Source organism: Phaethon aethereus (genome assembly GCF_964289735.1).
Source record: "Phaethon aethereus genome assembly, chromosome: 4".
In the NCBI taxonomy this organism is placed as follows: Eukaryota; Metazoa; Chordata; class Aves; order Phaethontiformes; family Phaethontidae; genus Phaethon; species Phaethon aethereus.
Genome location: NC_138578.1, coordinates 75,493,981 through 75,511,916, shown reverse-complemented (window position 1 = coordinate 75,511,916; position 17,936 = coordinate 75,493,981). Strand labels below are relative to the sequence as shown.

General features: G+C 41.1%; 1 protein-coding gene across 1 annotated transcript in view; it reads right to left on the bottom strand.

The window, feature by feature from the left end:
- The window catches only part of ZFYVE28 (zinc finger FYVE-type containing 28), a gene marked incomplete at its 5' end in the record, with an annotated part of 165,069 nt that overhangs the window by 23,290 nt on the left and 123,843 nt on the right, over positions 1–17,936 (bottom strand). Inside the window, one exon of the mRNA XM_081999561.1 lies at positions 9,652–9,756. Within this exon, the coding sequence (XP_081855687.1) occupies positions 9,652–9,756 (105 nt within the window). The remainder of the gene's footprint in view (positions 1–9,651; positions 9,757–17,936) is intronic.

The window sequence follows — 17,936 nt, the reverse complement described above, 5'->3', positions numbered from 1 at the left end:
GGGAAGAGATGTGAGCTGATCAGGTAGACTGTGACACATCAATTAAAATACGTTGTTAATGTATTTGTTGTCCTCCATGCTATCATCAGCTGAGATCTCTTTATTAAAAAATTATGGGTGTGTAATCTGTGCCTAGATGAATGCATAGCTCTGGACCATGAGATGGAAGAACTCAGTTCTCCTAGTATAATTCACAGCCCTGCTGAATGACCAAGTTACTTTTCCTTCTTGCATCCTCTTCAAGGCACAAAGTTCTACTGATGAAAAAGTACAGTATAAAACCTGCTTTTGTAAGAAACTCTCCACCCACAAGAACTTGGCTTGGTCTGCGAGATAGGCAAGAAATGACTGACAGGTCACACTCAGAGTGGTGATCAATGGTTTTTACTCAGGCTGGCAGGCTATCACAAGTGGGAACCCTCAGGGATCAGTACTAGGCCCCACGCTGTTCAACATCTTCCTAAATGATCGGGATGATGGGACTGACAGTACCATTTGCTAATGACACCACACTGGGTGGATGCATCAGAAAGGAAAGCCATCTTACAGACAGACCAGGACAGGCTGGGGGAGTGAGCTAGCAAGAACAGTATGGAGTTTAACACAGACAAGTGCAAAGTCTTGCATCTGGGATGACATAACCAAAGAGCCCAGGGCAGGCTGGGATCTGTGTGGCTGGGGAGCAGCGTTGCTGAAAGGGACTTCAGGGTTATAGTGGACAAGAAGCTGAACAGGAGTCAACAGCACGCTGTTGCAGCAATGAAGGCAAATTGGATCCTGTCCCATCCTCAGGGACATTACTAGCAGAGATAGAGATGCGATCATTCCACTCTACCAAGCGCTTGTCAGGCCACACCTGGATGGCTGCGTCCAGTTCTGGTCTCCATAATTCAGGACAGACACAGATAGACTAGAGAGGGTCCAAAGGAGGGCCATGAAGATGGAGAACCTGTCCTACAAGGAGAGACTGAAGGAGTTAGGTCTTTTCTCCCTGGAGAAGAAAGAGAAGGCTCAGGGGAGACCTCACCATAGTATTCTAGTACATAAAAGGTGGCTACAAAGAGGATGGAGACTCTCTCTTCACATGGAGAGGACAAGTTGCACCAGGAGAGATTTTATCTTTATATAAGAAAGAAATATTTTACACTAAGAACAATCAATCACTGGAACAACCTCCCCAGGGATGTGGTAGAATCCCCATCACTGGAGGTTTTCAAAATGCGATTGGGCAGGGTGCTAGATAATCTTGTCTAGGCTTCCCTTCCCACAACAGGTTCGACCGGATGATCTTTTGAGATTCCTTCCAACCCGGGCTATTCTATGAACTGACTGGCAAGGTACCTTCAGTCTCCTGCAAAACACCCACTATTTCTTGAAGCAGGTAATCAAAATTTCATCTCATTTATATACTAAGATAACCTTCCCTGCCTTTTTTCACATGTGTGTTTATACTAATAGGATTATACTGAAAATATACAATAAAGTAAGCGATACCCTTCAACTATATCTAGCAAGCCAATGACCCTTGGACTCCGCCCACACGTACGCAAATACAGATATTCTAACAGAAATAGCCAGATAAATATCCCACTCCAATTGCTGGCAGACTCTTGCTGCTTTGGCATAGATTTGAGTCACAATACATTTCGGAGATCTCCTTTTACAGACTGTAAATAATAGAGGCTAAAATTGCACCACCAATTTTTGTAAATGCCTAGAACTGTATAAAAACATGCCATAGAACACCAATATTCAAGCCACAATGACATATCAAAAGTGACTGCTGACCAGGGAAGGCACCTATTGTATCATTAAAATTATATTTTAAATTTATTATTTGTATTTGAAGTTGTCATTTATTGGCTCATCATAACCTTAAAATGAAGAAGTAAGCTTTACCACATACTCTAGACAGGGAAACACTTTAATACAGATTCATCAGTATTTCTTCCTCCCTTGCATGGTTTTATACCAAAAACTCCAATGAGGCTTGAAATCAACTAATTGTAACTACCTTTTTCTTCTGTTGCCTCACCTATTTTTCCTCATCATTCACAACACAACACTCTTCTTGTGTGTTTTTCTAGCTCCACTCTTTCAAAGAACTTAGGCTCATTCTTGGCTTTAAGCATATCAAGTCATCTCATTCTGTTAGCATACAAATGGCCTTCACTTAGGTTTCCACTCAAATGAATGCCTCTCTCAGGATCTTGCCCAATAATTCTAATGCATGTTGAAAGCTGACAAATTCCCGCAAACAGTTTACTTCTAAAAGCTACTGAATTTACTACTTCCAACACTGAAATGGCTACGGTTCCAGCACTGTATTCTATTAGCTGCCTATTTAAAATTCACTAAGTGAATTAAAAAAGCTAAAAGCGAGCGACCTGGAGTGCGGCAAACAGGGCGTGGCGCGTCAGGAGGGCGTGGCTCGTCAGTTTGCGCGGGCAGGGCATGCAGGGGAGGCGTGCGGGCAGGGTACAGTACAAGTGGCCATCGTCCTCCCACAGGAGGCTCAGCCATGGTTGCCACTTGGCTGAAAACCGGGGCCAGAAAGAATGTGGCGACACAGACGGAGCTCCCGCTCAGGCACGCGGCTGTCCAAGTATCCGGCTGCAAAGAGTGCCTGAGCCTGTCGGTTGTTCCAGAGACTGAGGGGGACACTACCTGTGTGCGGTGTGACCAGGTGAGCAACCTGCTCAGCCTGGGGCAGAGCTGAAAGAGGAAGTGGAGAGGCTGAGGAGCATTAGGGAGTGTGAGAGAGAGAGAGGTAGGTGGAGCCACACCAGCCATCCCTGAAGCAGGGGCAGCTGGTGGAGGCTCCACAAGCAGCAGGGGATCCCCTGTCCTCTTGCTGCCGGGCAGAAGGAGAGGACCTAAGAGATGAGGGGAAATGGAAGCAGGTCCCTCCTCGGAGAGGTCGGCGAATTCCCTCCGGGCCTCCCTCACTGTCCCAGCTGCCCTTACACAACAGGTATGGGGCTCTGGAATGTGAGGGACAGGAACATGAGGACCCTGACAAAGGTCCGTCCAAGGGGGTGCCTAGGGTGAGTCAACCAGCCCCACACATCAAGACGTCCTCTGTTAAGAAAAAAAGGAGGGTGATTGTCGTAGGCGACTCCCTTCTGAGGGGTACAGAGGGCCCAATATGTCGACCAGACCCAACTCACAGGGAAGTCTGCTGCCTCCCCGGGGCCTGGGTGAGAGACGTCACCAGGAAACTCCCTGGTCTGGTTCGGCCCACTGATTACTACCCACTGTTGGTCATGCAGGTTGGCAATGACGAGGTTGCGCTAAGAAGCCCAAAGGCAGTCAAAAAGGACTTGAGAGCACTGGGGCGACTGGTCAATGGAGCGGGAGCACAGGTAGTGTTTTCGTCAATCCCTTCAGTGACGGGGAAGAACGCTGAAAGGAACAGGAAAGCACACCTGATCAACACATGGCTCAGGGGCTGTGCCGTCGTCAGAATTTTGGGTTTTTTGACCACGGGGCGGTTTACACGGCACCGGGCCTCCTCGCAGCTGATGGAGTGCAACTGACGCCAAGGGGCAAAAGGATTCTTGCTCATGAGCTGGCAGGCCTCATTGAGAGGGCTTTAAACTAGATTTGGAGGGGGGAGGGGATAAAACCGGGCTCACTAGAGTTGAACCTAGGGGGAGGTTCAACGTGCCAGAGTTGAAATCGATAGCCCAGCTCAGGTGCATCTACACCAATGCACGCAGCATGGGCACCAAACAGGAGGAGCTGGAAGCCATTGTGCAGCGCGACAGCTATGACGTAGTTGCCATCACAGAAACATGGTGGGATGCTTCTCATGACTGGAGTGCTGCAATGGATGGCTATAAGCTCTTCTGAAGGGATAGGCAGGGAAGGAGAGGCGGTGGGGTGGCTCTGTATGTTAGGGAGTGTTTCGATTGCATAGAAATCGAAGATTGTGAAGACCAAGTAGAGTGCTTGTGGGTAAGGATGAGGGGGAAGGCCAATGAGGCAGATACCCTGCTGGGAGTCTGTTACAGACCACCCAACCAGGATGAAGACACAGATGAGACATTCTATAAGCGACTGGCGGAGGTCTCGCATTCGCTGGCCCTTGTTCTTGTGGGCGACTTCGACCTACCGGACATCTGCTGGAAGTATAACACAGCAGAGAGGAAACAATCTAGGAGGTTCCTGGAGTGTGTGGAGGATAACTTCCTGACGCAGCTCATGAGTGAGCCCACCAGGGGAGGTGCCTTACTGGACCTGCTGTTCACAAACAGAGAAGGACTGGAGAGAGATGTGGTGGTCGGAGGCCGTCTTGGGCTTAGCGACCACGACATGATAGAATTCTCAGTTGTGAGTGAAGTAAGGAGAGGGGTCAGCAAAACTGCCATCATGGACTTCTGGAGGGCAGACTTTGGCCTGTTCAGGTCACTGGTTGAGAGAGTCCCTTGGAAGACAGTCCTGAAGGACAAAGGGGTCCAGGAAGGCTGGACAGTCTTCAAGAAGGAAATCTTAAAGGCGCAGGAGCAGGCGGTCCCCATGTGCCGTAAGAAGAGCTGGCGGGGAAGGCGACCGGCCTGGCTGAACAGGGAGATTTTGCTGGGACTCAGGGAAAAGAGGAGAGTTTATCATCTCTGGAAGAAGGGGCAGGCAACTCACAAAGGGTACAAGGATCTCGTTAGGTCAAGCAGGGACAAAATTAGAAAGGCAAAAGCCCAGCTAGAGCTCAGTCTGGCCACAGTCGTAAAGGATAATAAAAAATGTTTAGACAAATATATTAACAACAAAAAGAGAGGCAAGGAGAATCTCCATCCGCTACTGGATATGGCGGGGAACATTGTCTCCAAGGACAAGGACAAGGCTGAGGTACTTAATGCCTTCTTTGCCTCAGTCTTTAATAGCCAGTCCAGGTATCCGCAGGGTATTCAGCCCCCTGAGCTGGAAGACGGGGATGGAGAGCACAATGTACTCCTCATAATCCAGGAGGAAGCAGTCAAGGACATGCTGAACCATCTGGACACCCACAAGTCTATGGGGCCTGATGTGATCCACCCAAGAGTACTGAGAGAGCTGGCGAAGGAGCTTGCCAAGCCACTCTCCATCATTTATCAGCAGTGCTGGTTAACAGGGGAGGTCCCAGAAGACTGGAGGCCTGCCAATGTGATGCCCATCTACAAGAAAGGCCGGAAGGAGGATCCTGGGAACTACAGGCCTGTCAGCCTGACCTCTGTAGCAGGGAAGATTATGGAGCGGTTGGTCTTGAGAGTGCTCACAGGGCACCTGCAGGACAACCAAGGGATCAGGCCCAGCCAGCATGGGTTCATGAAAGGCAGGTCCTGCTTGACCAACCTGGTGACCCGCCTAGTGGATGAGGGAAAGACTGTGGATGTTGTCTACCTGGACTTTAGTAAAGCCTTTGACAGCGTCTCCCACAGCATTCTCCTGGAGAAACTGGTGGCTCGTGGCTTAGACAGGTTTACTCTTCGCTGGGTGAGGAACTGGCTGGATGGCCGAGCCCAGAGAGTTGTGGTGAACGGCGTTAAATCCGGCTGGCGGCCGGTCACAAGCGGTGTTCCCCAGGGCTCGGTTCTGGGGCTGGTCTTGTTCAATATCTTTATTGATGATCTGGATGAGGGAATCGAGTGCTCCCTCAGTAAGTTTGCAGATGACACCAAGTTGGGCGGGAGTGTTGATCTGCTGGAGGGTAGGAGGGCTGTGCAGAGGGATCTGGACAGGCTGGATCGATGGGCAGAGGCCAACTGTATGAGGTTTAATAAGGCCAAGTGCAGGGTCCTGCACTTTGGCCACAACAACCCCATGCAACGCTACAGGCTTGGGGAGGAGTGGCTAGAGAGCAGCCCGGCGGAAAGGGACCTGGGGGTGCTGGTTGACAGCCGGCTGAACATGAGCCAGCAGTGTGCCCAGGTGGCCAAGAAGGCCAACAGCGTCCTGGCCTGTATCAGGAATAGTGTGGCCAGCAGGAGTAGGGAAGTGGTTGTGCCCCTGTACTCGGCACTGGTGAGGCCGCACCTTGAATACTGTGTTCAGTTTTGGGCCCCTCACTACAAGAAGGATGTTGAGGTGCTGGAGCGTGTCCAGAGAAGGGCAACGAAGATGGTGAGGGGTCTGGAGCACAAGTCTTATGAGAGGTGGCTGAGGGAACTGGGGTTGTTTAGTCTGGAGAAGAGGAGGCTGAGGGGAGACCTTATCGCTCTCTACAACTACCTGAAAGGGGGTTGTGGCGATGAGGGTGTTGGTCTCTTCTCCCAAGTAACCAGCGATAGGACGAGAGGAAATGGCCTCAAGTTGCGCCAGGGGAGGTTTAGATTGGATAATAGGAAAGATTTCTTCACTGAGAGAGTGGTCAGGCATTGGAACAGGCTGCCCAGGGAGGTGGTGGAGTCGCCATCTCTGGAAGTGTTCAAAAAACGTGTGGATGTGGCGCTTCAGGACATGGTTTAGGGGACATGGTGGCGCTGGATTAATGGTTGGACTTGATGATCTTGAAGGTCCTTTCCAACCTAGTGATTCTGTGATTAAGTTACAGTTATATTAAAAATTGCTCTAAAAATTACATTCATGAAAAAGTAACCATTAAAAATTAAAAAACTGGATGGATTGCTTCCTGGAGCTAATATAATCAATGGATAGATTGCCACTTCCCTGTTGTAGTTATAAACATCTCATTTTCACTCAAGTCAGCAGTATTCTTCCACAGTTACATTGATATAACAAAAAAATAATGCATAAAAACACTGCTTCTCTGAAACCTTCTGAAATAGATGGAATACGTTTATTCTTTGCTGAAAAAGTTGACTACTGATCAATCTCAAGTCTAGATGCTGCTTATCATCTTCTGAACTGGGCTGAATATTTAACTTCTTGACCACCAGACCTCTGAGACTAGAAAGAAGAGCCTTCTACACAGATAGGGTACCAATGAAATAATCAACCTTTCCTTAGCAAAAACATTTAAGTAGTCCTCTGTACTATTTTTTTTTTCAATTTGTGCTCTAGCAACCTCAAGCAAGGTTTTAAAATGTTTTTCAGATTACTGTGTGAGCACAGTCAGTAATCAAGGTATGCAATCATAGTTCTGATTTAAGATTCAAGATCTTTGGCCCAGATGCATTTCAACAAATTACAAGCCTAGCTGAGGCTTCCACTTTTCTCCATTGACTAAACAGGGAACCTACAGCAGCAAAACTCCTAGTTGAGATATATCGGCTTGGCACCTAAAATTAGGTGGGGACGAATTTAGTTCAAAAATTACACAGCACTGGTTGCTGATGGAAAAAGTCTAAGGCGGTAAATCACAGGCTGATTTGAAGCAGTCTCCTTTTACAGGTCCCAAATGGTTCCTACAGTCTTAAGAGCTTTTTCCTTCCAATAAAAACCAAAACGGTACTTCATTGTTTCAAACCCATTCAGCCTGTGCTATTTGATACACTAGTAGTTCATTCACAACTCTGTGCTACTCTGGCTAAGCTGATTTTGCTACCAGAGCCAAATTGTTTCAAGGCACTTTGTTTCCAAAACATGCCACAAACTGACAACACAACAGTCAGCCTCAGTATTGATTATCTAACAGCACAAAGGAATTGTTTATGATTCATGGGAGGTTGAAAGGCCAAATAAATGCATTTCAAGAATTCTATGTTTAGCTAATTATTTTTCAGACAATGTTGCAAATGTTGCATTTAAATTTGTAATTATTAAGTGAAAATAACAAGAAATTAAGCACATTAAAATGGCATACTTCAGAGAAGAGAAACAAAAAAACAATTTAGGTATTATTTTGGATATGTGCATGACAACAGGGAGAACTTAAGTTATTTCAGAAGAGAACATTTTGTAGAGATTGTTTTTGCAATGAACATGCTTGTTGTAGTAAACAAATGATACAACTCTAGAGAAGTTGTTTAACAGCCAAATAAAACTCTTTAGGTAATACAAGGTAAAAGAACAGGGGAACCCCTTAAAGATAACATATTCTGAAATGTAATACCAGTAGGTATACTGAATATTACACTTTGCACAGAGATCTAGGAACATACTACTGTGAAGTGGAGTTCTGAGCTTTTTTTTTTCCTTTTTATTTTATGAAGTCATTAAAAGGAATTTAAACTTTTTTTTAAACTGAATATTATAAAAAGGGAAATTCATATCAGTATAATCAAGCAGGTACTTAGCTATTTTTTTTTTAATTGGGTCATAAACTACAATAGCTAGATCTCTAGTAATACCAATCAGATACCAAAAAATAGGCAACTTGGATTTCTTGCATGACACCCAGAGTTGATACAATGCTATAGTTCAGTGGACGAGAGCACAAATGCACATGTACAAATACTGCCTTATAAATCAAACTTCAAGCAAAACAAAATTTGAAAAAAGGGAAAAGACAGATCTAGTTTACCTAAGCAGCAATACAGTGGCAACTACAATACTAACGTACAAAGGCAGTACAGTAAGGCCTTGGCAAAAAGTGGTGCACCTAATGAAGACTTACTTTTTCTCACTGCTTCAGTTACTCCTGACTAATAACTGAGGTTAATTCTATTGCCCGTTCAGACAGCCCTGTGTGAAACAGTCTTGATGTATACAGTATTTAGAAGAGGGCAACTGTTGCATGCAGTTAAGTTGGGTTTTGTTTGAAGAACAGTCAAAAGGAAATGTATTACAAAATCAAAACCATGAAAAACAGTTTTAGTTGCATCTTTCTGCCTTATTTTAAATATATGAAACTCTAAAACAAAAAAAGACCCTGAAGATGGGCACATCCTGAAAAAAAAAATATTATTATATGTATCATCTCCTCTATCACTACTAGAAAAGACATTTTACCCCTTCTTTCTATCCCAAAACCCAGACAAAATTTGGAATTCGTGAAGTTCAAATGAAATGCTGGGTAGAGATAAACAGATGAAAAAGGGTAGACAAGAAGCTGTGGAAGATTGTCTACCTCAACTGAAATAGCGGTATTTCAATCTGCTTGTACCAGAGTAAAAACTTTATTGCATACATTGTATGCAATACATCACATCCAGGTACGTTATGCAAACACTGAAAAAAGCAAAGAACTCATATTTGTGCTTTAGTCACATTTTTCTGCCCTATGCTTTATTCCTCTATCATTCTCATTAAGTGCTCTAAACAAAACTAATTAATGTTAAAACTCTCATGCAGTTTCAGAAGATAAATAAAGAAGAGAAAATAAACTAGTTTTCTCAACAATTTTGGCCAACAACACTGTGGAATTTAAATTATTAACTGGAACGCTGCCCTTATTTTACCACCTCATTTTACTAGGCAAAACAACATGTCTTCTAGAAAGCCAAGACCTAGCTAAGACAAACATTTGGTAGTTTTCAAGCTAAAACCTGAAGTCTCTCTCAAGAAATCCTATATGGACAAATAACATGGACGTACATAATTCATTGCTGTATGCATTAAAACTTTTCCATAAAGAGTTGCCTCTCAATTGCCACAGCACTGAATAAAACTGCTAGGGGAAAAAACCAAACAACTAAAAACAAAACACCTGCTGTTCAAAAGGAAGAACACTCAGAAGTGTTGCTGTCACTTGATTGTTAATTCAATGAAAATTTTTAACCAAGCATAACCCAGTAGCATTCGCCAAATCTGACTGCAAAGTGATGTTATTACCTCAGAGTGTATATGCTGGAGAGACTACATGTAGTGACAGAAACACTCTCATAGTCACTGCTGGAGATGGAGCTGAGGGGGGAATCACGTAAGCCATCCTGAGAACTGAAAAAACATACGGAAACAAAATGAACTGCTGAACCAAACAAAGGTAAAAAACAGAGCACCGATAACTCACGGCTTGTCATGGATTATACAGAAATAAAAGTAAACTGGCAGTTGTATTTTTGCTCTTCAGAAAATGATGCAAACATATTCTGTTTTCTTCCCAAAAGGACAGACAATTTGTCAGTCAGCAGGCACACATCTCCTAAAAACCTTAACATTCATTCACGCCATACAGTTACAACATTCAGAAAAGAACCGAGGATCTTGCACTGTCAGAGGGTATAGAGGGAAGAGCGTACCCATGCTGCTAAGCATGGTTAACATTGTAACAAAGAAAACTGGAAGTTCATAAAATCACTGCGTGTTTCACGCCAAGACACCCCTACAGAATAAACCTCAAGAACTTCTGAAATGTGGTAAGTATGATCTACATTTCCTTCCAATGGGAAGGAAAAAGTCTGTGAGAAAGCAGAAGGCTGACTCTTCAGTGAAAGAGATGAAGATAGTACACCTACTCCTACTCCTAAATTTGCTCAGTCCCTAGAGCTGCCATACAGGTACCTCAAACTTTGTCCTTCAAACCAACAGATGAGCAGGGAGGAGCAGTCCCATGTCAACCCACTGACACTTCATTAGAGGAAATCCACTAGCTACTGAAGTAAAAGGATATGAATAATTTAAATGAATGGTACTCAACTTGTCTCTGGCATCCCCAGGCTAATGAAAAGCCTTTAAATAACACATCATTTTAGATCTTATATCATATTATCAACATAAGCTAGGATTAGAAGAGTAAAAATAGTTTCATAAGCACTACAAAACTATCTTGGAATGACCAATCTTTTGTTTCAGTAACAATTTACTGCTCAGCTACTAGAAATTCCAAAAGCTGAAAAAAATTACATTATACTAGACAAGAAAATATGTGATCTTGAGCAGAAGTATCAAAGCTGTATTCGCTCTAGGCAGTGCAGAAGAATCATTTGAGCCTGCTGAACTCAAATGTTCAGATAACAGAAATCTTTGGACAAGGCAGAGAGAAACCTAAGAAATATATTTAGTTAAAAGCGATGTAGTTATATAGGTCAGGATTATTTTACCTTACTTCTCCACAATTACTAGCAGACTTTTTTATGCTCTTTTAATTTGTACGTTTATGTGGGGTAAATATTCAAACCAGCTACATTCCAAATTCTTTTCTTCTACCAAATTTACTGTTGTAGCTATTTTTGCAGCTAGAAATCTGGAAGAACGCTTAAGGGGAATTCTTCAAAGCAGTGTATGGAAGGTATGTGCTCTAATCCCACTAAGAAATAATAGGATTTGTTTGCATACCTCCCACTAATCACTTGGAAAATGTACCCCTTCATATTCCTCATTTCTGATTGCCAATTTTAAAATAAATCCCCAGTGTACTATGTTTTAGTTGAAAGGAGAGCCATCACAACTGGAAAATAATTTTATCAGACTTGAATGAAAATCTATTTAACTTTCATTTGTTTTATGTAATTTCCCTTGCTAATTCTGCTCATTACGGAAAGATATATGCATTTAAAGAAAGGCTTACTCTTTTACAGCTCATCACCTTTACCCATCCAATCTTACAATATGGTCACGCTACTAAAATGTACTTTTACTATCTGTTTTATGGCAGCTAAATGATATTAAAAAACCATTAGTATGTGATTTCACAGCATGATTGAGCAGGAGAAACTGTCTTGCAAAGATGAAATGTATTGTTCAGAAAAAAGTAATCTTTGAACAGCAGAACCAGGAAACAACTAGCAAACTCAGCACCTTCTTTTATTCTCTCTCACCCCCCTGCCATTTCCAGATTTTTCCAGTGTAACAATCCTGCCAGCTAATTTGAGTAGTAACACTTCTTCTGAAAGATGTCAGGTTTGCCATCCTTCAGCGCTTTCTGTGAAGCTCTGCCTGATATATTTGAAATCCAGTCAAAATATCTGGGTTACCAATAGTACGTGATACAAAACAACAAAACTATTTAAGAACCTAAATTGAATTTTCTTAGGTTCTGGTTTTCTAGATTTCTGCCCCCCCCCCCCCCCAATTTGAGGTTTTCAGCTCTTAAGCACAATCCAAAGGGCTAACAATTTTCCTAACAACTCAAAGTTCTCACAATTTTTTGGGGAATCAAACACTCAAGACTAAAACATAAACAAAACACACCACCATTTTAAGTACTATCTCTCTGTTAAGAGCAGGTATTGTTTATTGCCAGCGTTATGCCAAGTAATGAAATCACTTTCCATCCTGAGCTAACTTTGTGGAGTGGCCAGTCCAAGACAGAAGGCAAAACGCTAAAGGTGGCACAAAGTGCTGGACCTTGATGGTAAGTAAACCTGATGAGCAACCTCTGAACATAGTGGCACGCAAACAGCTTACATTACCAACGATCTCAAAGCTATCTTTATTTTTATCTTCACAGATGTTCTCTGACCAGCTTACAAGCCTCACTTCATACTACTTCTCCATACTTCTTTTCCCCTCATTTGAATCCTCTCTCACCTCTAACCAGTTGCTATCAGCATAACTTTTTCTCATCAGCTCCACTATCATCAGATCTTTTTAAGCCTCGTCTTAACACTGTTTGCCATTCTAAACTGCTTCATAAATGCCTTCATCTTCCACTATTCCATCTTTTACTTGGTGCACAAACCTGGCCATGCTGAGCCATCCACTGATTTCAGGATTAGATATCCATCTGGTTAGTCATCATTTGGCAGTGTAAACTCTTCTGGATACACTTGACACAAACTCTGCTCACAGAGGGTAGTTTGTTGTGTTAAAGGATGTTGTAGTTTAGACAATTACAATGTGTAAACATTTTTCTCACTCCTGTGTACCAATATAGATTGAATTTTTATACCAGAAATAATATTTATTATTTACAATGTTTATTTCTGGTTCATATTCAGGCTGTAACTCTTCAGATAAGAAATTCTGTGTTTATTTAGTACAAAGAAATGGGAATCCAATAATGATAATTCTGTTTTATACCTTCTCAGTGTTATACTAAATATCTATAAAAAACCAAACACACACAAACCAAACAAGACAGACTCCTGACATACTCACTGCATTCCTTCTCAGTACACACAGACTCAGGATACCTCTTTGCAGAATCTTCTTCTTATTAGTGTCTGCCTGAAGATTCACTCAGCTTTTCTAAGATGCTGGTAGATCCTGAGGTGAATTGACCTGCTTTTCCCAACTCATGACTCCTGTTATCAGCTGATGGGAGCTCAGCATGCATGTTCATTAGCACAATTATAAGAGAAGGTATGTGCACATAGACACATTCTGTAGCTGAGAGCAGCTAACCCTTTCTTCCCACACCAGTGACCTGAACTTCACCACATCTCATGTTCATTTGAAATTAATGCCATGTTGGATTGGGATTCATAGGACTGTTCAAACTGTGTAAAGCAGCAAAAGTTTGTTTCATTTCTGAGGTCTTAAACGCCTACAGTGCTATTTTAAAAATTACATTCTAGCATGGGATAAAACCATCATCCACGCTCATCAAAATAGAACTCTTCAGCACTTCTGATAAAAATACAGAATAAAGATTTGAGACAACAGAGCAAAGTGACATGGGGTGATGGGGCTGCCTCTTTTCATGGAATACTGTCAGACTGAACTAACAAACCATTTATTTAAAGCTGTTGGCCATTTTTTATAACTATTCTAAGTAAAAAAACTGAAAGCTACCTTTTTCCTGGTTTGTCTGCTCATTTCTACTGGAATGTATTTCCAGTCTCTTATATTTAATTAAGCCTCTGGCTATTTCAGGGGATGGTTTCTTTATGAATGTTACTTGAGTTACAGTTACATTCCATATTACATTAGTTAATTGGCACAGATCTTCTCATCTCTATCTCACTACAGGAAAGCTAACTCTAAACCTCATGTGTCAGCTACACCAAAACCACCATGTGAGTGGCTTTTAAAACTCTGTTTTACCTACTATACTCATTTCAGGTATCTGTATGTTGAGATCTAATACAGTTCACTGTTGCTGCATTTGATATATGGTAAACAGTAAATATATTTACTCTTCCCTAGTAAAAGGGAAACTGGTATAAAACACCGACACCTTGTATTTGCATGCCAAGGCTTCATAACAGCAGTCACGTTATTGGATACTGCACAAAATCAGTGTTCAACAGATAAGGTCAAACACTGCCACTTTTAATTTGAGATACGTATTGTTAAAAAGAAGAAGGGGAGGAGGGATTGAAAAAACTCAGTCATACTGACTCTGCATTTGGCCAGTTGCACAAAAAGAAGAAACTGTATACCAGAAGGGGAACAGAGGAATTTCAATCAACAGCCAGCTAAAGGATTGCTTAAAGGAAGTTTTGCAGTTGAAAGGCTGATATTTTGTTCCCAGTCAACTACTACTTCCCTCTTGCTGATGAGAAGTTTTCTTACTCCTGAATAGCTAGTTAAAAAGACTGATCGATACAAGACACCAAGCAGACGTGGTTTTGTTTATGTGACCATGCACAGCTGTCCTTTAATTTTTATGAAAAAGACAACTTTGTCATGTAAAGACAAAGCATGAATTTAAGACATTTAATAAATTTGAAAATTGCATTTTGAATTTGCATTTTTAATTCAATCAATTGAAATTTGCATTTCAATATCAATTAATCTAGTTTTGATAAAGGACCACTTATAGAATCGAATGCTATAAACTAAAAGACAAGCTAGACAGGTAATTTGTGTGGGTTTGTTTTTGTTTTTTAAAATGTAAATGCTAGGCATCCCAAAAATACAAATGCTTCTTTTCCATGCATTTATAAAGGTGCAATGACTTATCTTAAAGTTGCTGTACTGAAAATGTGCACACGTCACATGTTGCTAAGGAGTGAACAAAATAAAACAGGCAGAAAAAAATCAAAATTAGAAAAACCAACTGTATAAAACAGGTGTTCATCTTTTTACAAAGTCATTCTAATTTGCTGAGAAAACAAAATTGGAAATATATTACAATATAGGCTATTGTAATATATAATATATAAATATATTAAAATATATACAATTTTAGACTACAGAATTGCAACACTAAGAAATGGGACAACTTGAATACCAAGCTGGAGAAGAATAAATTATTCATCTTATTCTAGAATTGCAATACAGAACAGTAAACAGCAAAACATGCTTTTTCAAGGATACCTCATGCCTCCTCCTTACACTGCAAAAGCATATGGCAAAATATTCTATTTTCTTAAGCCCCCACAAATAAATGCGAACAGCACCAACATCTAACAGCTGATGGACGCAGATAGAGCTTGAAGAAAGTGTGAAGATAAGAAGTTCTCCTCACTTACCAATTTCAGCTCCTTTTGCCAAGCCTCAGGTGCACTGCAAAAGGCTTCATCAAAGCCTTTTTTACTCACCAAATAGATCAAAGAAAATGGCAAAAAAAGTAGTATAATTTAAGCTAGACATAATAGACCTGCAGCAGAAAGGAAAGGAACTACGCTTAAGAATCTTTTTTATATCAGAACTGTTTTAAAGTCAGTACATAGATAAACAAACACACAACTAGATATTTAAGACTAAAACATGAGAACACTAGCATTGTGTGACAATATGAAACAAGCTGCCAAACTTCATAAACCACATAGAAGAATTAGCAGTTTTACAAGGACTCTTCAACTCTGGAAAGAATGAAAACCAAGTATTTCCAAAACACCAAAATAAACAAGATCCTCACTCTTCGTAATTTTCTTTCCCCTTGGAACAAGCAGGCAGAATACTATGACAGAATGAGCATTTTAAAAATCTAGACAGCTTGATTCCAGTTGAAAAAGAAGGAAGCCTAGATACAGATCTAAAGCTTCGGTTTAGTGTTAACTTATGTCTTTTTTTGCCCCAAAACACCAAATGCTGCTTTTTCATAATTTTATCATCTTCTGTGCTATTCTTATATTATTTCCCCCCTTCAACATTTGTTTTGCTACATGATAGCCTTTACTTGTCCATTGTCCCTTCAGCAGATCAGATGCTGACTACATCTTTGCTAGCGCTTTTCTCCTATTTGCATCTCATTAATGCTGCTGCCCAAGACTCTGGGTGCCCTTGGTGTGTTATGGCTCTGAGACACTTACAAGCTGATAATGGAGAAAGACATGTCAGCTATGACTTAAAAACCAAAGTAGCAAAAACACACCAATACCCTTCTACTTAAGATTTGGGTATTTAATCTGTATTTTTAACTCCATTGAATATTGAGGCTAGATAGAGAAGCCTGAAATACTAGGTATTTCAGATTTAAGGACTAATTACAGTAAACCTGACTTGATCATTGAAATTATACCTATAATGTTATATTGCATAGTATAAGAACTGATATACTGAAAGAAACCGTTTGTGTCATAACGTACACATTTAACAGCTGCTTGATTCAGAAGAAAATTTTCTTTCCCTTGTCTAGTTGGTGACCTACAGTAACTAGAAAGTAAATACATTTATCAATTTGATGAATGAGCATATCCTGCAGCTATTCCATGTATATTAGATAGCTTATTGTTCTAGTTAATGGGTCCATCATTCTGAAAGTAATCTACTGTCTCAAACATTTCCCCTATGGTTAAGTTGGCATTCACAAGCATGTAATAGGGAGCAGTCACAGAAGCCTAATGTGATCTTCCAATTTAAAAATACCATTGAAAAGCAGTGATTAGTCACCGCCCCGGCAGCATGAGTAAGAAAAGGTCCACAAAGTTCTGTTTTGTAACTGAATTATCTCTTTTAACGATAACATGCCTAGTGATTCAGAGGCAAGAGCCAAATCTATACATAGAGATATATATGAGAAAACTAAGGCCCTACACATACATATTTTTTTAATTCAGTCCTCAGTAGATCCCCAGCATCTCCATCTCTTACAAAATATACTGAAGGCGTTAATATTAGAACATTTCCAAACAATGGAGCAACAATCTAGTAACAAAATACCTCCATCTCTATTTCTCCGCTTCTGCAAAGATGGAATATTTGCCAATTAATAACAGATGTACTATAGTCTCAATGACAAATAGAGAGAATTAGATGTAATCAACAAAGTAACTGTGGAAGACGCTATGGTGAAAACAGACCCCCACTAACTTTTTTTTCAAAGTACTCAAAAATATTCACCCAAGAGTTTTAGGAGAATTCAAGAATGAATTAGATGAATTATTAACCTCTCATTTAAAACTTCCTTAATGCCTGAAGTTTAAAGGTGGCAATCTCTAAAAATAAAAAGGACTTCAAGGGGATTCTAACTACTCTAGTTCTGTGAGCCTGATGTTTGTACCAAGCAACTTAACAGAATATATCAAAAGCTAAAATAGGTAGACAATAATGAGAAGACCTGCCTGGGAAGAAGTAACGTGGCTTCTGCAGAGGGAACCTCTTGAGAGCTCTCTGAAGGGGTCAAGAAGCTTGTGAAGAACAGTAATTCGGCTGGCAGCCTCTGGGTTTCCAAATAGGCTCTGTCAAAATACCTCACTAAAGGCTTTTAAGAAAATGAAGGAGCTATAGCATAAGAGGAAGGGGCCCACAATGGAGAAATAATTCTTAACCATAAATAGGGAAGAGCTGATAAATGACCTTCTCGGAAGAGCGGGGATGTCACTGCTGAAGTTCTTAGGACCCTCGGGGTTTTGCTTTCACATACAATCTGCAAAAATGGGGACAGCAATGAGGTCTGAAAGGTCTACTGTGCAAAATTATTCAGGGTAATAGTAAGAGCAGACCAAAGAACTGCAGAGGATCTTAAAGTCTGAACAACAGCTAATAAAATAGCAAGATGAAATTGAACTGGTAAAAACACAGGGTAGCATCAGATCAAGAATGACAGCCTCTGAGATCAGAAGCAGGATCTTGGGGCTTTAGCAGACAACTTCAAAAACACATCAGCTCACCACTTAGCAAAAAAAATCAAAAGTCAAATATTGGGAGCCACTGGAAAAGCAACAGAAAATAGTTATGCCACTGTGCAAATCCATGGTTTGCTCATATCTTCAGTAAATGTAGTTCTGATACACTTATCACTAAGAGGAAATAGTATAATTGGAAAAGGTTTAGAGCAAGACAAAAAGAACGATCAAAGCTATGAACAACTTCTGATTAAGTAGCCTGTGACTTCTCCAACCTGA